The following is a 22,694-nucleotide window of genomic DNA, read 5'->3' as shown; positions in this document are numbered from 1 at the left end:
AACAAGCGCTAAGAAGCAAGAGTTGTTGCAAACGTAAGGTTAAGATCAAACACTGATTCTGAACATAACTAGGACTTGATACCTCAGGACAAGACATGAGTAGCAGGCTTTGTAACTCCTAGTTTTCTTGCTATATTACTTTTTTTTTTCATGATACCACATGATATTAACAATTTAGTAATTTTATTATGTATTTTTTTTAGTTTCCTCTACCATTGTTTTCTGTCAAGTCCTCATCTAACCAGATACTGTTACATAAAAACACATATAACAGGAAAACAGTAAATGACAAAGGAGATGAGTGAGAAGCAAACAGCATGGAACACAGAAAAACAGACAAGACAAAATGTGCTGAGCCTTCTGTTACACAGCTGTGAGCATGGCATTGCCATTGTGAGCACAATATGAATACAAAGCAATGCTGAATCAGGTCACAGAAATGTGCTGAAATTTCATGAACTCTGAACTGCACAGATAACTTGAACAAACAAATGATGATTATCACAAATATTTTCATAACACTGGTTTCAGTCCTCCTTTTTTGTTTTTGTTTGTTTTTGGTTTTTTTTTTTGTTTTGTTTTTAAAATAATCCAAACTACAGGAAAGACAAACACTTTGTTGCTTTCTCTCTCCTTACTTTTTTTGTTCTAGGTTGGGACCTTCTTCTCTCAGGATTTCAGTAAAATAATATTGTATTTTCACTCCTTCCTTGGCTTCTTCAGACACACTTTCAGCAATACTGGAAAATAATTATGTATGTTTCCTGCAGTTCCACTATATTTAAATTGTTAGTTTCTCCTACCTAGTTTCAAGATTTATAAGAGCAAAGAGCAAAAGATATATAAGAGCTCCAGCTTTGTACATCAGCTGGGAATCTCTTCCAGCAATAGCTACATGTAGCTGTGAAGGTCCTTACACTCCAAGTAATAGTGAAAGCCTGTAAAATATATATCTACTTCAGCAATTAGGCTGTCACTTTTCAACTACCTCTATTTTCTGTATGAAGTACTACGCATAAGCAAATTAACCTTTTTCTTCTGGCATGTAAAGGCAAACTCATTATGATAACAGCATCCAAATATTATTATTGCTTGTATTGCTGCAAAAAATGTTGTGTTCACACAGTAGCTGTATGGTGTCTGCATGTTGCGTAACTATTAAAGACAGAGTATCCCCATTCTCGTCTTTGCCACTGCATTGCGTTGAATGCAGTTAAAAAAATGCACAAGTTACAGCACTAATCACAAAATGGCCAGGCCCAGCTAGTGTGGCCCCTTCAGTGCCAGAGCAAGAGTTTCTGGAATCTGAAGAGTTTTGCAAGATGTAATAAACCACCACTAACATCCTGATAATTGCCTTTACGGACCTGCTATACAGAGGATGAAACTATTTACAAATACCCTGTCCTTGCTGAAATCACATCATATAAATTCACTTACAGGAAGAGACGCTTCTCTCCCCTGTCTGCTACTCATGCGCTTGGTGTATGCTTTCCACTCAGGAGTTTCAGCAGGTTATCAGAAAACTCCCACACCAGGGTGTGTGTGGGGGTGATGTTTTCATAAATTTAGTATTAACATTCCCTTACAAGATCAAAGCTTTGAGAACTGAGCACACTGTGTATGTATCTGTGTATACTAAAACAGAGAATGAGAATTCTGTGGATAGGTACATACTCATAGGAGAAGCTGTAGCTTTCACTGTTTCTGTGCATGAGCAGCATCTCTGGTTCTGAGTGGTGAGGATGCTCTGCAGCAAAGAAAACCTCAGCGCAGCTGGACTCAGTCCTTCGCTTGTGATTGGATTGTCCAACAGCAGTCATTCTTCAGCTCTGGGATCCATCCTTTGTATCCTATTCTTTCTTTCTCTCTTTTGAAAATGGGTGAGAGGAAATTTAGGAGTCCATAGGCTATTCTCACAGAAACTTTCCATTGTGGGTTTTTGCTGTTTCATATTGATGTATATACATATTTAAATAAATATATGTGGGTTTGGATGAGGGGAGGGTGGTTTGGTTTTTGTTTGTGGTTTTGGTTTGGTTTTTTTATTTTTGTTTGGCTTTGGCTGTTTTCTTAAGTTGTTTATTTTTTGTTTGGTTGGTTTGGGTTTTTTTCCTTTTTTTTTTCTTTTTTTTTTCTCAAAACAGCATTTTTCACTAGATGGAGACAGGACACTGGATCACTTTGTCCTCCAGGAGGACACTGACAATCAGGAACACAAAATAAAGCCCAAACATGAGGAAACCCAGGAACTTATTCATCCTCCACTTGCAGAAAGCAATCGAGAGGATGACAAAGAGCAGCATGATGAAAAGGAGGACAATTGCACAGAACAGACCGTTGCTGCTGACTGTCACCGGGGCAAAGCTGTTAATGACAGCGTACAGGAGCCATGGAAGAGGCAGGCTGTTAAGAAATAAAAAAATAAATGTGAACCATTGCAGAGGTGCAGGAAAAGTCACGAAAAAGCTTCTGGGGACACTCCAAAATACCACCAGAGGCTTCCTGCAGAAAGAGAGGCAGGAAGATTTTCAACTCTTCTAATACGTACACAAATCTTTGTTAGCTTGCTCATGGTTCCCAAGGAGAATACACAGGATTTAGGCTCTCTACTCTTCCACCAGTTACATTGGTGAATTCTATTTCCCTTGGCCGTCAAATCACCTGGAATCCCATCTGTGAGCAGGAAGACCCCTTTCATTTGTTTTTAGATTTCAGACCATGTGTGGAAGAACTACTTACACTCTCTTTCCAAGAGTCTGTGTGACAGGACAGTAGGTCACATAAAGACACATCCTTGCCAAAAAGAACCATCACTTTGTAAGGCAATTTGTCCTATAAAAGCTTTGATCCACATTTATGGTATAAACTCTATGTAAAATGCGAACTTCAAATGAACTCCAGCTTAATTTCTATTTCTGTATTTGCTGTCATTGCATTTCTCATCTCTGATGCCACAGAATGAGGCAACATCCCTCTGGAAGATGTCAAGCTGAAATAAATATTTAAGCCACTGATCAGAGCTTAGCAGGCTTAGGAAGCATGAAGAAGGCTGTCAGAAGCTTACAGCATTCAACCTTTGAATAAGCAGTTCAAGAGAGAATAATTTGTTACAGCTTCAATACTAACTACACCAGACTACAGCTCAACTGTGCCATTTCTGATGTAAATATACCAGGTTTAGCAGATGTGTACAGGACAAGAACATTTACATTGGCAGGAAGACTACAAATTTTAAGAAAATTAAGAAGGTACGGCAAAAGAGAAAAGTTTTGCAATGCACCCTATGCACCCTTTTGCAATGCCCCCTATAGATTTTGTACTTCTGATGCTTCTGGATTAATAGAAAAAAGTAACCCATTTTTAATGCTGTGTCCAAAGGTACTGCCATTAGCTAACAGATTAAAAAAGCCATTTACAATCCACTCTAACTTCAGGATCCCTTTCTGTATCTGTTCAGTTGCTGGTATATTTTCAGCAGCAAGAAATAATGACCTGACTAGGCTGCTCAAAACTGTGACTATGACTAGACCTGTTCTTCTGCATGTGTGAGAGGAAACAAAAATCAAAGATGGAGAAACTGAGAGTACGGACATGATTCTCAGTGCCTCTATTCCTGTGTTGAAGATGGAAACGTGGGAATAAAGACAGTTTGTCTGTATATTTCCTGCATGGTTTTGAAACACTGAGGCATTGATCACATTTCTGGACCTCCTCTAACTCGGTCTCAAAAAGTCAAAACAGAATCTGAATGCCAACCATATGCCACACATTATTATGCTAGAGCTGCTGTGAAGCGGTGTATCAAAGAGTGAATTAGGCAACAAATTTGTAACAATTCTGTCATGCAAATGTCTATAAACTTTTGAGAACTTAGCACAGTAACATCCATTTCATATTTGCATCATTCTCCATTTTCAGCTTCAGTGGCATCGCTTTTCAGCATCAATTGTAGGCAACACCTTGGCAAAACCACAGCAACATGCTAAGAACGAAAGAGTTGTTAAAAAAGACAATTTTCTTGCTGTAGGACTTACCCCACTGTGATGTCAAATATGTTGCTTCCAACAGAACTGGATACAGCCATGTCCCCCAGACCTTTACGGGCAACAATAACACTGGTAATAAGGTCAGGAATGGATGTGCCAGCAGCTAGAATAGTCAGTCCCATGATTTCTTCACTAATACCGATGGTCTCTCCAACCTAAAGGGTTTAAGCAAACCCAGAAAATAATAACAACAACAATAATAATAACAACAATAATAATATCACCTGGATAATACAGGCAAGATTGAAGAATTATTCATATTCACAGATTTCTACATGTTTCAGGAGAAAGACTGTCAAATAGAACCAGTAGGTACAGACAAGCAGTTGCTGATGGCTCTGACATTACCAGAATGATCAAGTCCTACGGTCAAGACAACCACAATTCTCAGAACCTCATTTCATTTTCTGAGTAGTAATTTACTTCATCCATGGTTGTAGTTCCAAAAATAAAGCACTACTCAGCATGCAATAGATGATGGACTCTGATTCTAAATGATGTCTCACAGTGCAAAACACAATGCAGGGCTTGTATTTTGTATTTTGTTACCTCCTTACCTGATGTGCCCACCAGACCATTAAGTAAGAAAAAAATGCAATCCAGCTGATAGAGCCAAAAAATGTGATAGGAAAAAATTTTCTTGATTTCTGAAACAGAAACAGAGAGAGACAGTGAATACCTATGTTGACGGATGACATGCTGTACTTTTATTTGTTTCTCAGAACGTAACAAAAAGAGATCAAGTTAACTACTAAAGGAAGGAAAACCAACTGCAGTACTGTACTAGGCAATCATTGTCTAAATCTAATTAGTGTTTAAAATGACATATGCACTAAGAATGGGTGCTACCAGTCTTGAATGAAACCACAGTCCTTATGGGCACTGACCTTCTGAACACAGATCCTTACCTCAGACAAGTTCTGATGTGCCGCTACTAGAGTACTACAAATTTTCATGAATAATCAGTAGGACTGCTTTTGGAAGTAAATTATACTTGTTTGAATACTTGTTCCAGCTGCTGCTCGATCCTGAACTACCATTTCCTGGTAATTCCTCACTATTCACTTCCACTTTTTTCTACAGAGGGTCCTCCAGAGTTTTTGGGCAGCACACCTTGCCTGTACCTCTCTCTATTGCAAGACATACCCCTGCAGCACCAGCAGATGCATTAGCCTGGGGGTCATTCCTAGGTGTTGTGACAGCAGACAGGACTGCAGGGCTTTCCCCAAACACGACTTTTGGAGAGAAAATATTATTTGATGTTTGCTAATTCAGTTTGCTCAAGTCATGATAAACGCCTCTTTTTTTTAGAGGGCTGTACAGCCATCTTTTCTTGTGTAACAGACAAAAGAGCCACTTACAGAGAACAACCTAATGTTTAGGAACTGATCAGCATAGGTCCCTGGGGAGTAAGAGGTGCTCAGTGAGTTGAGCTGGTTGTTAAAGAGCTAGTAATGCAGGAATGACACTCAGCGGACCCAGAAAAGAGCAAGGCTGGTCTGCAGCTCATTGAAATTGTGTAGACTCTGCTAACGTAAACAGACTGAAATGAGGTCATTACTAATGGGAAAAAGGTAAAAGTCAGCAATAGCAGTTGTGCACACTCACTAACAGGACTGGACACTTAGAAGGTCCATTATCTGCTCTAGCAGCAGGTACAGCTGCGAGCTGTGCTATAGAGCACTTACTCTCTCCCTGCAGGCACTTTGCCTAATGCTAAATGCCGTCCTGAAAACTGAGCTCATAAGCACTGATTAACATGACCTATACAATTCCACAACTCAATATGCACATGAACAGACATTAAATATGAAATAGATTTAACAATGCTCGGAAAATCCCTTACATATAAATAAAAAAATTAAACTTCTGTTGGAGTAAGAAAATAATTGCAGTAGGTGTCTTAAATTAGTTATCTTTATAGGCACAAATAGCCCCAGTGGCACCTGGAAACATCCTTTTCCTTTTCTACATCTATAAATTCCATTACTGTCACAAGCACTGTTTCTAGAGATGTCCCAGGCTACTTTGGTTGACCTGCTTCTTAAATCCTTCTTAACTCTTTACAGAGCAACCAATTATTTAGAACAATCAGAGTTCTAAATCTTTATCGAATCAGAAAATCTAATGATGAGCTTCTGATATTTAAACCTACTCAGATGCACTTTTCATTTTCAAATCAAAACTTTATATGCACTGTGGAAGAGAAGACCCTAGTCTGAAATGGAATACCATTTGTAAGGAACACAAATTGGCTCTTGGTGGTCTGACACCAGTGTGAGTACAATTGAGTCTGGAAGGAATAAATGAACCTAGCTAGTTTTGTTATTTTTTTTTTTTAACTGAACAGCTAGCACTTCTTTTTCACCATTCTTAGTAGCCACCTCTCTCAACTTTCAACATTTTTTGTCCTCTTTGTAAAAGCTGTGATTTTCTGGCAACACATGCGGTGAAAGAGATGATGAAATTATAAGTTTGTTGTAACTGGTCACAAAATCTACACAGAGCACCTCCTAGCAATGCAATTTGAATAATCATCATACAACACTCATGATATTAGTATACATTGGCTTATGAAAAACTAATACAGCAAGAGCTGTACTGGGCAGTAATAGCTGTCTGTAAGTGTGAACATATATACCAAATGGTTCTTGCAAAATAACAGGACGTTGCCTGAGTGAGACACCCACAGAATTTGGACGGCTAAGAATGACAAGTCAGTAACTTTGCATCATGTGTATTCCTAGCCTGTCTTAGCCAGTCCTCTCCCTGTAAACTTACCTGATGAGCAGCAGTTCAAGACTAAGAGTACTTAAAAGGTTTAGAAGTCTAATTACCTGTTTTAAAAGGTGGAACATTTAACTCAAGAAGGGCAAAATTTAAAGCTTGTACATACTACAGGTGATGAAATCAAGACCGGGCTCCATAGGTGGTGCTATATAATCTGCTGTCACAATTTAAGCCCAGCCAGTAACTCAAAACCACACAGCAGCTCACTCCCCCTCCTCTTCCCCCCCTCTCCCAGCGGGATGGGGAGGAAAATTGAAAGAATGTAAATCCCACAGGTTGAGATAAGAACAGTCTAGTAATTAAGGTACAATGCAAAACTACTACTGCTAACACCAATAATAATAATGATAAGGGAAATAGCAAGAGGAGAGAACATAAAACTGAAAGGGGGAAAAGGAAAAGAAAACAATAAGCACAAGTGATGCACAACAAAATTGCTCACCACCCGCCGACCAATACCCAGCCCGAATCCAGCAGCGATCTGGCCTTCTGGGTACCTCCCCCCCAGTTTATATACTGGGCATGACGTGCTGTGGTATGGAATACCCCTTTGGCTAGTTTGGGTCAGGTGTCCTGTCTCTGCTCCCTCCCGGCTTCTTGTGCCCCTCCTCACTGGCGGAGCGTAAGAGACTGAAAAGTCCTTGATCGGAGTAAGCGTTACTTAGCAACAACTAAAACATCGGTGTGTTATCAGCATTGTTCAAACTAAAGCCAAAACACAGCACTGCACCAGCTACTAGGAAGGAGAAAAACAACTGTTACAGTGGAACCCAGGACATTTGCATATAGATGAAACTTTTAAAAAGCAGTAATGAGAGTGCTGATTCTTTATTGGATGCTGGATTTTTTTTTTCCCAGAATATAATAATAATAATAATAATCATGCTCGTTTTGTAACTAATGACAGCATTTTTTTTCAAGATTTACCTCTTTGCAACTCCCTAGTTCTTGAAATATAAAGACACGTCAGTTCCAAGCATTTTCCTGGAAGAATTAGTCAGAGACAGCAGACAGCAACCACTCTCTTCACCTTTTCTTGTTGTCATGGTTGCTTTATAAAGACAGAGAGCCCAGTGTATTACCAGTTGATTCTGTTGTGGTCATGGTAACAGACAAATGAGAAAAAGCCATGGCTGATTCAGTTCATATGCTATTCTCTTTTAACAGAAGAGAAATAATTTTGTGGTTTCACATTAGTTTGGTCAGATTGGTACTGTTTCTGTCTGTCAGTAATCTCAAGGACACTTCTCTTGGTACATTTCTGTATTGATGTCATGCCTGTCTGAAAACAGGACTTTAAGTAGCAAGAATATTTCAAGTATGAAGGTTTTTCTTCTAAGAGCCTGATACTAAAAAATAGTGCTTAATAATTTGCAAAGTATCTATCTTCTTGTTAGCCAGTATTATCACCTACTTTACCTTTAACCTGAATGAATGTTTGTCTCCCACATAAATTTATCTGCATTTCTAGCTTTGATTTTCCTTTCATACTTGACAGTGATTAAATCTGTTTACTCAGAACCTGCTCCTGTAATGGGATCTGTGCAGGAACATCTTGTCCTTTTCCCCTTGGTAACAGTGCATCTCTGTATGGCAACAAGAGTTCATGTAAGTTGTTCCTCCTTGTTGGTAATGGAACTTTGCAGGGTTACAACAAACTGCACCATACGGGTCCAGCGACAGCAGGACTGCAGCCCCTATGGCCATTTTTATGACCTGTAACATAGAGATGGACAGCGCAGCATGGCTACAGTAACAGAGGTGGTACTCAATATCTGCCACTGATCCACTGGGCCACCTTGGTTGTGTCAATTTTCCTTTCAATATTTCAATAGCTCTTACTGCAGGAGGTGGGACAGTTAATGTTTGTGGCTTTTACAGAGGCACTGGGGAAATAAGCTATTCGTTCAGGAAAAATGCCTGTTGTTGCTCAAAACACCTGAACAAAAAGTCAGGTACAAAATTCCCCAAGGCACACCTACTCCTGGTATACTGCCAGCAACATTATTGATGTTATAGTAACGATTTTAATATATAGTGGCTTAATATGAGCAAGTATGATTAAGGCACTAAACACACATTAAAACATGCCAGCTATTGAATCAGTTGTGAGTTAGTTGAATTAATGCATAATCTACTCTAAGTGTACAAAAACCTGCATATATGTGCACAAGAACATAAGGCAGCAAGGACTTTGATAACTTTGTAACTGGAGACCTTGTATATTAAACAATTTTTCTAAAGCTTCTGGGTCTCGTGGATGTAAATATAGCTTGGGATAGTACAAGTAAATGCAGTCAAACCATCTCCATTATGTGCAGATAAAACATACTTTAGGAAAGAGACTCTAGGAAGAAAGGAGAACTCATTTTTGAAAAGTGGACTCCCACAGAGGATGGCAAAGGCTCCATATGGTCCCTCTAATCAGTATATAGCACACAAGTGTTCATTTTGTATACCCACATGCTAATCTGAACATCCTGATGCAGAATTTGGCTTTCTGACTAAAATTACCACATTTGCAAAACAAGCCCTGATGATAGGCCTACAAAATCTATTAAAGTATTATTTTAGGTTTAACTTTGGCCTCACAGATTTCATGAAAAGTTGTTTTCTGATGCACATGCTGAGCTGTGTTACTAGGTTTTACCAGGGATGGCACCTAGGCATAAGTGAGAATACTTCACAGATAAACACACTAATGAAGTATCCTTGAAAAGTTAGACGGTCTATGCAACCATCTGGTTAATTCTTTGACAGCAATGTTCAAAGTAAGTAGCTTGTCATACTGATACAGCCTGTTACCTCTTCTATTATTACTACATGTAACCACAAACTGCATTTCTTTTACTTCTGTATAAACAGCTACTCCTTTCAGTGAATGAAATTTTAAAACTTTGTTGCCATTGACATATCTGGGCTTATCTTTTGTGCTATGGCAGGATATTTTAGTTGTAGGATGTCAGCATGCAAGCCTTGCTGTGAACAGTACTATTGTTAATAATCAAATGCATCACACAATTGCATGCAGCTTCGTGAGATATCACTTTACAAAACCACTATTCTCATTTGTACAGTACAGAATACTGGACAAAGCTACATGTCTATTGATGTCAACTTCAGATTTTCAAAATACAAAATAATGCACATGATTATTTCTTAGCAGTACTTGTTCATTTTGGGCCAGATTATGAAAAAAAAATTACAGGGATGGGTTTGAACAATAAAATGAGGGCATAGATACAGAAATAAACAATCCTGAAATTCATTAAGTATGCTCTATGTGCTACCAGAAAAGAAGTGTTCACTAGAGTTGACTGAAAACTTGAAGAAAAGAAAGCTTAAAGACTGGAAAGGAAAATGTCAGAAACCTTTATCTAAAACCAGATCAGATGTCTTATTTTAGCTTGATTCTTGCACTGAATTGCAGATTTTCAGTGTGAGCTACGGGAAAGTTTTTGAGTGTGAGTATGGGAAAAGAATTCAGGGTGTTGATTTATAAACTGCACATCCCTTCTTGCAGCAGTGTAAAATCCATTTTTTGATACAAATAGGAAAAGTGATTAGAAAATTATAATAGGATTTTTTCAGTTCTTGTCTTTTTAACTTTTACTTTCCATGAGTCTCCCCAGTCTGTTCTCTTTGTATATGTTAAAGTGGTAAGAATTGATAACAGTAAGTCATTTGTATCAAAAATCAGTCTTAAACTACTTCAAGCTGTAGTTTGGGACAAAGCTAGCAAGTATTTTACACACAGAAGGACTTACGCATCTTGTTGTATTATAAAGATTAGAAGATAATTAGTAGAAGAGAAAGGTCTAGTAAAACATTCATTTAAAAGAATATTCATTACTTTCGAAACACAGAGAAAATTTAGACTAAAATCTTTCCACTTATACTTTTTAGTGCACTGGAGATGGACAGACTTCATCATCAATTATGTGATATTCAGTAGGGATCTAGAAATGCCAATGTGAAGGCCCTAAAGAAGCTTCAAGAGCTTTCACTTTGTATCATAAAATATTAGTGAATATGAATGGCAACCTTTATAGAGCTATTACTAACCCGCTGCCCATAAGCACCCATAAGATTTGAAGACTGACCTTGTGACTTCTTCTTCAAAGAAGAAACTATCAAAAAAAGTCATTATCTCTAGTTTAACATAAATCCACTACAGTCCATTTCTGGGATTTAGATAGAGAGCCACTCTGTTGTGCAAAACATACTGACATACAATGACAGTTACTTACAGGATTTCTGACATCTGGGAGTGAAACCCACAGTGGAAAAACAATGGGTAATACAAGAAGGTAGGTGAGCTGCTTGCGTGGGGTGTCAGGCCAGGCCAGGCTAAGAGGCTGGTCCTCATCCTCTTCATTCTGTAAGAAAAGCCACAGTGAGTAGAATATTAAAGTGGATGAATGAGGTTAGGGTTTGTTTAAATAGGAGTCCGAGGACTGTGCTGTTGGTGAGAATCCATGGGGTCTGAAAACACTGCATTACCACCACACCTACCTAACAACATTAACTAGGACACAGTAAAAATATTTTTGCCAGACTATGAGGTATCCCTGCTGCACAGGCTGCCTGAGGATGGCCATTTGCAGCTATGCTGACTGTGATGCTGGTCTCTAGAGAGAAAGACCTCCCTGGGCCTCCCTGAGCCCCAGCTCCACCACTTCACCAGCTCCACTACTAGGCTGTTCTCTTGGAGAAAAGGCTTTTTCCTTATCTCCAGCCCGAGCCTGTCATGTTTAGACCATCCATAATACAGCAGTCTTTTTAATAACTTGGTGCTAAAACTGCAGGAAAGACATTCCTCTCCTATTTGTGTAACTGATTTTCTCATCAATCTCTAGCCTCCTTTTATGTGTATGCCATTCACCTGCCACCATTATTACAGCATAGGTGTACAGGCACCTTCTCTGACAATAGAAAACCTTTTGGCTGCCACAAACTTCTCTTTCCTTAGGCTGCTTCTGGTAACAAAATGGAGCCCCCTGAGACTGCCACAAAAAGAAAACAGAGTAAGCATGGTTCAACCTTTTGGGTGTACGTATTAGATTACTTTTGAACTTCTAAGAGAATTCCACATGGATCTAACTTATACTACAGAATAAGGCTACAGAAAAAATGGTCTAAGTGATTCTTTCATTAAATGCATGTAATGCAAACCCTATTGAGCCTGTGGAAAGATTCCTAGAGAGCTTCCTACAGAGCTCAGTGAAAGCTAAAGTCCAGAAAAGAGTACCTGGTGAAAACTGGTTTTGTTTAAGATCATGACGTATACATTTAGGAATACTCTCATTTTCTACTTTTACAAAAAGGTAATAATTGATAATTCAGTCCTCCCTTCAGTGTGCAAGTTATTCTTCCCACAGATTTATAATATATTATTTTTTATTTTTTTAACTTTTTATTATTTTTTTATAAGATTTATAAGTTTCTTGTCAGTTATTGTCTGATCTTAAGATTGTTTACATAAGCCTGATGACAATGCTATGAGAAGCAGTCATTTGAATCACCATGTCAGTTATTTTTTCTAAGCAAAGCATTATTGATGAAATGTCACTGCATGTTGGTATTGTTGAGACATTTTCTACTTACTGCTGATTTTGATTGAAGAACTAGTCTTAATTATGCCACTATTATGAGCTCCTGAAATGTTCAACTACTCAACTGCCTGAACTAATCAGTACTCACAGAAGCAAGCCAAAATCTTAGCTCAGGCCCTTACATCATGACTGTATCATGGATACAGACTTGATGGACTGGAAGAAAATCCCTGTTTACCTCTTAGCACATTGACAGGCTGCAGCTACTTTAGCAGTCCAGTGTTGATGTCAACAGAAGACAGTATTTTGTTCACCCCTACACCTTCTGAAACTCCCAAGTTGCATGCTTGCAAGACAACAGTTAAGTGCATAGATCATAATAGGTATAATCATTAGAAGATCTTAAAATGTACACAGGCAAAATTTGTCACACTCCACACAGTACTTAAGAAGCTCCCGAGCAACTTAAGAAGCTAGCTTTTGCCTTTAGCTTTCAGCACTTTACCAAAGAGGGCAGATGATCTGTATTTCACAGCTGCAGTCTGGTGAAGCATCAATTCTGGGGGACCAGGCTGGTGCGGGATTTTGTGGGGCTACTTCCAGAAAACCAACCAAATTCCTTTTCCATTCTGGTAGATGCTGTTGGAGTGGGAGAATCAATCTGAGGTGGATGCTCAGCTCTGAAATATGACAACTGAGGTAAAATTTGAGCACAAAAGGACCAATTGAAGGGCTGCTTCGGAAACTTCTTCTGAGTGGCCTGTGTATAATTCAAACAGCGGACTCAGCTGGAATAAAGCTGCACAAATGACTGCTTCATACATCACTGAGTGAAAAAGTACTTCCTGAATTGCCATCTTTAAGGGACTAGCTGTGATTAAAAACTATATTTAATCACAATAAAAGCTTTACATTAGTTTGATTGTGTAAAATGTATGGAAATTAATACCTAAGATTGCTTATGCAGTACTGTACCAGTTGCTTCAACACGTGGCCTCATTCTGGTCTTGTGTCTGTGTCAAACAGCATTGGGCTAGCACAAGCACACAGGCAACATGAGTAGCAAAGGACCACAAAGAATTACGTATGGACATTGCCAGATGTCTCCTAAGAAACCTTGATCCATCTGTTTGAGTTCTTTTCACCTTCAGGTTGTACTGCCTCATTTGTCTTCCTGAGACAACTATTCTCTAAATATAAGTCCAAAATTGAGTACACAGTGCAGTAGGGCAAACCCCCTTTTTTTTTGCTAGTCTAATTGCAGGATGCATTACAGATGCTACAGTCTGGATCTCCATTTCCTATTTTGTAAGTTAGAATAAGCATCTGATTTTCAAATGTTGACCTTCAACAGGAAGTTAAACATGTTTGTAAATCTAGCTTCCATGAATTTCAAAGCAATACTGAACTATCCACTGAGGTTGAAGATATGAAAGGAAAATAATTTTGGCAATAATAAAACCACACAAATGTGGGTGTCATGATCTGGACTAAGCAGCAGTGATAGAAAACGACTTAGCACAGATTTATGGTAGAGATTGTATGCACTGTCCCTGTCTCCAGCCTATCTGCAATGTAAATACTAAATATGCATTCTCAGAGCTTGTAGAAACTAATACTTTGTCCTGGGTTCAGCAGTAACACTTGTTTTTCTCCTTCCTAGTAGCTGGTTCAGTGCTCTGTTTTTGACTTCAGTCTGAGAACTGAATGCTGGTAACGCACTGATTTTTTTAGTTGTTGCTAAGCAGCCCTTACTCTGATTAAGGACTTTCCAGTCTCTCATGCTTTGCCAGTGAGGAGAGGCATGGGAAGCCGTGAGGAAGCACAGACAGGACACCTGACCCAAACTAGCCAAAGGGGTATTCCATACCACAGCACGTCATGCCCAGTATATAAACTGGTGGGAGGTACCCAGAAGGCCAGATCGCTGCTGGATTCAGGCTGGGTATCAGCCAGTGGGTGGTGAGCAATTGTATTGTGCATCATTTGTATTTATCGTTTTTTTTACCTTTTCTCCTTTTAGTTTTATATTCTCTCCCTTTGTTATTTCCCTTATCATTATTATTATTGGTGGTAGCAGTAGTAGCTTTGTATTATACCTTAGTTACTGGACTGTTCTTATCTCAACCCGTGGGAGTTACATTGTTTTAATTCTCCCCATCCCGCTGGGAGCAGTGGGGAAGAAGAAGGCGAGTGAGAAAGCAACTGCGTGGTTCTGAGTTAACAGCTGGGCTTAAACTACATCATACTGAAATAACATTTTTTATTTATTTTCATCTTTATGATGAAAACTCAGTATTTGCAATGTTCAAATGATGCGTGATTCTCTTCTGCAATGCTAAGAAGACAAGCATAATGATGACATGACATACACACTGGAATACAGTTGCCTAAACATGCATATGGTGGTGCCATTTTAGATATCTTCTGGTTTAACACTTGACCTTCACATGCTCTGTCAGAAGGGCAGAATATTCTGCTTGTTTATGAAATACCACTACGCAATAATCTCATTTTCTCTAGGCCAGCTCATGTGGTAGTACCTACCCATCTACACACAAATGAGTCCTATCCCAAAATTCATTCCCTGTTACCACTTTGTAACTAACTAGCTTTAAAGAAACTGGAATGAACGTAAGGGAAAGCTGCATTAGTTGACATTATGAACTCTGATATATACACAAAGTTTAATGTGGACCCAAATATAACTGCTGCCACGAAACCACAGGTCATATTATAGTAAAACCTGAAGCTATATAGACAATCATGGTTACCCTACATTTCCAAGTCCATTTCAGACTTGTCTGAAAGGATTGTCCAAAGTATGCTAATGAATATAGAATGGAACTGTTTACTTATATTAATATAAACAGCATTAATTCTAAGTGTTCTAGATAGTCATTAAACTATCAGTACTCTTTCTTACAAAAATGGCTGGCACCAGTATCACTTTTTCTTAAGCAGCATGACCATCTGAAGACCTTTTCCAAGGCTGCATTTAAAGTTTGTTGTCTGGTAGATAAGAAATTATTTGGAGGAAGTGGGAGAGGATAAAGTAGTGGAAGATTTCAACATTTTTTTTATAATATGGTAAGACTGACTGGACTAAAAAAAAAGAAAGAGCCATATTAAGTCAGATAGGAGGGACATTTACACCAATGTTTTGCTTCTGGCAATGGCCAGACACAGGCACTCAGGGAAGTCCAAGGTAGTAGTTCTGCTGTCTCCCCTGCTCTTTAGGTGTACAAGAATCAAAACCTGTCATTGACTGAGTGCTATCCTAAGATGGCCTCCTTCCCTAGTTGGTTCACTCACCAGCTGTGTCAGAAAGTTTTCTTCAACAGACTCCAGGAACCTCCTAGACTGTTTCCTCTTTGCTGCATTGTATTTTCAGCAGGCATCTGGTAAGTTGGAGTCACCCATGAGAACAAGGGCTAGCAATCATGAGATTTCTTTCAGCTCCTTATAGAATATTTAATTTGTCTCTTCACCCTGGCTGGGTGGTCTACAATGTGGTTTTGTGGCAGCAGTTAAATTTAGGTTCTATAATGATTTCTGCCTTACTGACTTTTCCCCTGATTTTTATCCATTGTTCAGCTCTAGACAGCCAAAATACCCTCTAACATACACTGCTATTCCACCATCTCTCCTCTCTTGCCTATCCCTTCTGAAGAGTTTATAGCCATCCACTGCAGCACTCCAGTTGTGTGAGGCACCCCACTATGTTTTCACAATTACAACTACATCATAGTTTTCCAGCTGCACAATGGCTTCCAACTCCTCCTGCCTGCTGCCCATGCTGTGTGCATTAGTGTAGATGCACTTCAGTTGGGCTGCTGATTCTGCCATCTTTTGTGGGGAAGAAGCCTTAATTCCTGTGTGACTGTTCTCAGGTGCTTCTGTTATTTCTAACACATCAACAACAACCCTTGCATCTTTCCTGCCACGTGGATCAACATCCTTACCTCCAGTAAGGTGGCCAGGGTGCTGTGCACATTAGTACAGGCACATTTCAAATGTGCTCCAGTGTGCTTGGCACAAGGTGGAGCAGAACTAAGGACCTTGCTAGCACCCCATCCCTCAAAGGACTGGCATGCCACCCCCAGGCTTATATTCAACAAGCCTGGTTTTATTCCTTCTCCCCTTTAAATCTAATATAAAGCTCTTTCAATAAGCCCCGCTAACTCCTATGCAAAGCTTCTATTCCCTCTTTGAGACAGATGTACACTGTCTGTTGCCAGCAGGTCTGGCAACCAACCCATTATCAAAAACCCCAAAATTCTCCTGGTGACACCAGACTCAGAGCCAGGTATTGATCTGCTGGCTCTTCTTGTTTCTTCCCTTTCATTCCCTGCAACTGGAAGGGCAGAAAAGAACACTACCTGTGCTCCAGTCATTAGACATAAGCTACATTAGATCTTCATATGTAATAGTCATTAGTGTGTTTCTATGAAATTCTTACTAGCTGTCCTAATCCTTTCCACTCTTATTTCTTGTTTCCTCATTTTTTCCTGCTTGTGCTTAGGACTGTCTTTTTGTTATACACACATGTGCACTGCTGACCACCACAGGCATAAACCACTCATGCCTAGATGGGGTGGACATGGTAGCCTACCAAATAATAATTAACAATGATAACCAAATTAATTCTCTAATAGAAAGATGATCCCTTTGCATATTATATGAGGGTTAATGAGGTACATCTATAGACTACAAAAAATATAGTTACGATTCCCTAATTTCAAGAAATGAGATTAGAAATGTTTTGCTCTGTTTTTTTTTACACATATATATCAAATACTCTTTTCTTTTAAATGAGTCTATGTAAATTATAACCATGGTTTTGCTACTTCAATTCTTCTTTTACATAACTCACTATGAACAATAAAAAAGACACCAAATCTCTGGATGCTCCATATTTCACAAGCTGTTCATCCAAAAACACCTATCTAATACTTGTCTGTAATCACACAGAAGAAATCTCTCACTGTTTTGCTCAGGACTGGTCCGACAACTTTCCCCAATCTCCCAAGAAAATTTTTCCAAACAGAGGAAATCATGGTATGTTTCACTTTATATAAACAAAACATATTGTGACATTTACTATATATTTTGTTTACAAACAACAGCTTATAGCAAACTCCATCTGCTAAACTCACAATCTAGTCACTGCTTTCAGTAAACATTATTAAATCATTGTCTCCATGGATGCTTATGTTCATCTTAGGAAAAACAGCTGCTTTTCTGGCACAACATCAAACTGCATTTTTATACTTTTTCCTTACAGTAGAAAAAAATGGAAAAAAAGTACAATGGAACACCTCAAACTTATCTGAAATACTTAATCTTCCACTATTTACCAACTAATCTGTATTGCTACAACAGCTATAGCATAGGAATTCTAAATATTCTGAGGATTATTCTGTTTGCCCAACTAAGCTGAAGAGCTGAGCTATAAATTCTCATGCTTGTGTATTTCACGTGCATTTTGACTTCTGATATCATTGGTCTATACAGAATTATCATTAGGACTCCAGAAGAAAGGAAGCTGCAGACAGGAACTACCTGCAGTTCAATTTGCTTATGCTAAAGTATAGATATTGCACCACCTATAAATAGACATTTTTTTTTCTTTACCCAATAGTACTGCAAAAGAAAGCTGAGGGTTATTTTTTTATTCTCTTGGAAGTGGAAAGCTCTGTACAACCCAACTTCTCACAGTGAGTGAATTTAAAAAATAAATATGATGTCTCCAAATATTACCTGTCACAGAGGTAAGTAGAAATATTCAGAATTGAAAATAATTTTCCTCTTTAGAATAGCAAATCTCACACTAATTTATTTCACTAGAAAGGCAGAGAACAGGCAATTGAGCCCTACTGTGAACAGCTTCAGGTCTCTGTTTTCTGTTTCTTGTCTGTAACTTGAATTGCCCATTTATGCTCCACCTCTCACTTGAAAAAATCCCAAACGAATGTAGAAGAGGTGAGATAGTAAGCTCGTACACTAGAATGCAATTTCTATGGGGTAAGTAAGACAGAAAACATTTCTCCTCATGAATTCTTAAGTAAAACTCAAGTAGGGAGTAAAACTAAATCTCTGAGATTTCAGAATGCATTGCTTATATATGGTTACTCTTCTTAGGGCAAACAATTTGTATTAATCCTCTCTGCAACTGTAAACTCACTAGGAGCTACCTTTTGAGTGGAGCCTATGGGAAGGATCAAGGTAGGCATTTGCTTGTGGAATAGGCAACTGAGTAGCCTTGGGAAAATAAAGATCAAACTCTTCTGATGGCAGTGCCATTCTCATTAAGTTACAAAATGGCAAACTGGATGCAGTCATTTACATTAGAGCGAGTGTGGCAACTGAGAAAACGTTTGGGCTTTGGAAAACGTAATTTTTAAGACTGGTCAAAGAAATACTAGGGATGCTGGAATATATCATGGCCTTACAACAAAGGCTGCTCTAATCTCCTCTACCCTCTCCCTACAGAATAGTCCAGAATCATAGCCCGAGTCACAGAATGCAACACTACTCAGATTCACATCATGATAATTTGATGCAGAGTGCTCCAGAGCTGGGGAGATCTGTCCCCATTAGGGGCAGCACACCATGCTGCTGCTGCATTTCTTGGGTAAAGAAGGCAAAATGTGCTTTACCACACTGTTGCTCAGGTTAACAGATTAGATCGAAAGAAAACAATAAAGCATTTGAGTCATTTTCCTTAGATGCCACCTATTTTCGTGGAAAAGCGCTCTCTGACATGGTTGGCATGTAAACACTTTCCAGTGGGGTTTCTATGGAAACAGGTAAAAGTGTGTGCATGTGTGTGTGTTTGTGCGTGTATGTGCATATGTGCATGTGTGTGTGGGAGGAAAAGGTGTTATCTTCAGAATGGAAACTATTTTTAGGAAAGCCACAGGGTTAAAGCGACTGTGACTGAGCACACTTAATGAAATGATTGTTAAGAAGATGGCGGGGGGAAGGGAGACAATTGGACTTCCCAGAGAGGTAATTTCTGTGAAGGGCACCCTATAAAACATTTAATGAGACAGTGTTCTTTTAGTCTTCTTTCATTTTCTCATACATGCTCAGTACCACTTTATGAAGTTTTGTATAACAGAGTTTTCTCCTTTGTGGCAACCTGCTAAAGGTTAAGAGACAGACTGCTCTAAGTAGAACAAAATCCCTGAGGAAGATGCAATATCTAGCAGAAGGGAAGGCAATTTCTATCTACAAATGAACCAGGAATGTCCTTTAGACTGTATGGTGCAAAGAGGTATTGTTCCCTGCTGTGCTGGCTAGGGTCTGGGAAGAGGACCACAGCTGTCTGTCCTCAGCTGAGGATCCTGCTTTTATCAAAGTGTAGTAGATCTGCTTCTGCTTACAGTGGAAGTGAGATTATATGAGTCTTACTCTCTGGGACAAATGAATGAGTTGCTAGGGACAGTTTCTGGAAAGCCTTTTTGAAATCTACAAGCAGCATAAGGAGAGAGTTTATCTTGCTGCTCAAGGGCCTGGGCTAGCAAGAGGTGAGCTGAGGTTTCCTGGAGGAGCGTGGAGTGAAAAGAATGGAATTAAAGGCCTGGGAAAAAGGGAAAACTAAGACAGTGGGGTTGGAAGAGACAAATGAAGAGATCAAAATAAAAAAAGAAAGAAAATTAAAGTAAAATTTACCCAGTTCATGAAACCTTATGAAAGGAAACCTCAACACTGCCTTGTATAGTGTTTCAGCCTTGTGTAATTAAAAAAGAAGGAAAGGAGGGCAGAATAAGTATCTGAAAATAATATAAAGCTGACAAAAAAAAAACAAAACTAAGAAACCAGTAAAGGTATAAGGAAAACTAAATCACAGCACTTGAAGTATCACACTTTTTAAAAAATACAATTACGTTACAAATACATGAAAAATAATATACAACATAAAACTTACTTTCTCCTCTTTTTCCTGCAGTCTTAGCCTAAGCCCTTCCTTTTACAAGGGTGCACACCATACTCTCAAAAGAATAGGAGTTTTATAAATAAGATGGGTTTATTTTGCACATTCTCTTTGTAGTATTGGAACAAAAGTTTTTAATGTACTTATTTTCAGGCAATTTTAACTCCAATACAGAACTTCGTATTACTAAAACACTTGGGTCTAGGGATTCAGACCCAGGCATCCTAATCTGAATCACTGAAAAGTAAGAAAATCTACAAATATACTATGCTTGTTTCTCAAGAAGGAAAAACAGGAAGACCATAGTGGAATCTGGAAGCGGAGGAGAAGGAATTAGATCCCTATTCACCCCTTCTGTATCCTCACTGCAAACATGTTTTAGGAATACTTGACCTGCTATGTGAATACACCCATTTCCCAGCTCACAGTCCCCAAGACAATTTTTTTTTTCCCAAAGAAGGTATATTTGCAGCTTGGTTCCTCAATAAGGACAGTGTTTCTAATTCAGTTCTAAATGATCATCACTGGGACATGAAGGCACTAATGGTAAGTTTTTTTACAAGGTTTTCTAAAGAGTGCTTATGGGTCACAAAACCATATCTCTGGCCATATACAAGTGGAAAATCAGAGAGAAGCAATGTTATACTATCTTTCAAAATTCTGACACTAGAGCACTTCCTTTTGCATTGGAGTAAGGCAAAATAATCAAAAATTCAAGCTTCCAGATTGAATTTTGTCACTCACGCTGGGCACCAAAAAGAACTGTCATGGTTTAAGCCCAGTCGGCAACCCAGAACCACACAGCCGCTCGCTCACTCCCTCCACCCTCCCGCTTCCTCCCCCCTGCTTGGGTTGAGGTAAGAACAGTCCAGTAACTAAGGTACAACACAAAACCACTGCTGCTGCCACCAATAATAATAATGATAAGGGAAATAACAAGGGAAGAGAATACAACCGCTCACCACCTGCCGATACCCAGCCCAACCTGAGCAGTGATCTAACCCTTCCAGGTAACTGCCCCCAGTGGGCATGACGTGCTGCGGTATGGAATACCTCTTTGGCTAGCCTGGATGAGCTGTCCTGTCTCTGCTTCCTTCCAGGTTCCTCTCCTCCCTGGCAGAGCACGAGACTCACAAAGTCCTTGGTCAGAGTAAACATTACTGAGCAGCAACTAAAAACATTGGTGTTACCAGCACTGTTCTCAGGCTGAGAGTCAAAAACACAGCACTGCACCAGCTACTAAGAAGGAGAAAAAATGACTGCTACTGCTGAACCCAGGACAATTCTACTCATCAAATGGAAACAGTTTATGTTTCAGTGTAAAACTGAGAACACTTGTTTGCAAAAAAGATACAAATTCAAGAGCATTTGTAGGTCAAGACTGATTGTAACATCTTTGTTCTTGTTGCTCAACTTCAATGAGCTAGGTTTTTAAAGAGAAGGAGAGGCTATTGATGAGGACTGGCTGGCATACTATACTGTACCTTCAGTATTACTCCCCTGAACACAACTGCTCTTAGAAGTGATACCATTGTCTTTGAAGACAGACTATTTCCTAGGGGTATGTAGTGTCTACATGAAGTTTGGAAAAGCTATACAGAAGACTTGGGAGGGCAATGACCAATTTACTTTCCTCAAAATCTAATCTTAGTCAAAGAAAAAGGACATGTGAATGCTGTATGATTCTGTCATTGCCTACACTTCTATAAGTCAGGATTAATCCTATTTGTGTCCAGGAGGCCAGTACACAAAGCAGAAGTAAACCGAATAGCCAAGTGTTAGCTTCAGAGTGATGCTGCAGCCTGGTAAAGTGTATCAAGAAGCTGTGCACAAAAAGCTAGGTCATATATTGAGGAAGAGATCCCTGTACAGCACAGAGTAGGCAGAGAAACTTTCAGCAAAGTAGAGTCCTAAGTATCATAGAGATCTATTTATCTGTTACATGAATGAGTAGACTATTTTTATTGAAACTTTTCAAAACTTCCAATATATATTTTTAAATTTCAACGGAGATTCCAGCATATCAATAAATGAAACAGTCTGAGATAGCAGCAGCTGTCAGGTTATCACTGAAAAAGTCAAAATTAGAAAGGCTACTGGGGAGGAACCCTGCATGGGACATCTCAAAATGTTATTAGGGAATTGATATTTTTTATTGTGAGAGCAGACACCTAAATTGCTTTCTTTCAGACTTATGGAGCTGAATGTGAAGACTCACTCCTCTGTCAGTTACAAACCTCCCTACTTGCTACATGTTGTCATTCGGATAAAGACAAATAATGTATACCACCTCTGATACAGCACAGTAGTTTTTCAATACTTGCTGAAATGAACATTAAAGTTCCAAACCCTTCTTCA

At 39.0% G+C, this 22,694-nt stretch overlaps 1 protein-coding gene across 5 annotated transcripts in view; it reads right to left on the bottom strand.

The window, feature by feature from the left end:
• Positions 1–560: 560 nt before the first annotated feature.
• SLC24A2 (solute carrier family 24 member 2) overlaps positions 561–22,694 on the bottom strand; it is a 119,894-nt gene continuing 97,760 nt past the window's right edge. For all 5 annotated transcript variants that reach the window (XM_061470853.1, XM_061470856.1, XM_061470855.1 and 2 more), the window contains 4 exons: positions 11,090–11,218; positions 4,607–4,696; positions 4,038–4,204; positions 561–2,406 (listed from right to left, as the gene is read on the bottom strand). In XM_061470853.1, coding sequence (XP_061326837.1) covers positions 2,157–2,406; positions 4,038–4,204; positions 4,607–4,696; positions 11,090–11,218 — 636 coding nt within the window. In that variant the 3' untranslated portion in view covers positions 561–2,156. The remainder of the gene's footprint in view (positions 2,407–4,037; positions 4,205–4,606; positions 4,697–11,089; positions 11,219–22,694) is intronic.

Source organism: Pezoporus flaviventris, unplaced genomic scaffold (assembly GCF_033815535.1).
Source record: "Pezoporus flaviventris isolate CSIRO_AGI_PZ_B2104156 unplaced genomic scaffold, CSIRO_AGI_Pfla_v1 ptg000064l, whole genome shotgun sequence".
In the NCBI taxonomy this organism is placed as follows: Eukaryota; Metazoa; Chordata; class Aves; order Psittaciformes; family Psittacidae; genus Pezoporus; species Pezoporus flaviventris.
This window is presented reverse-complemented; position numbering and strand designations above follow the sequence as displayed.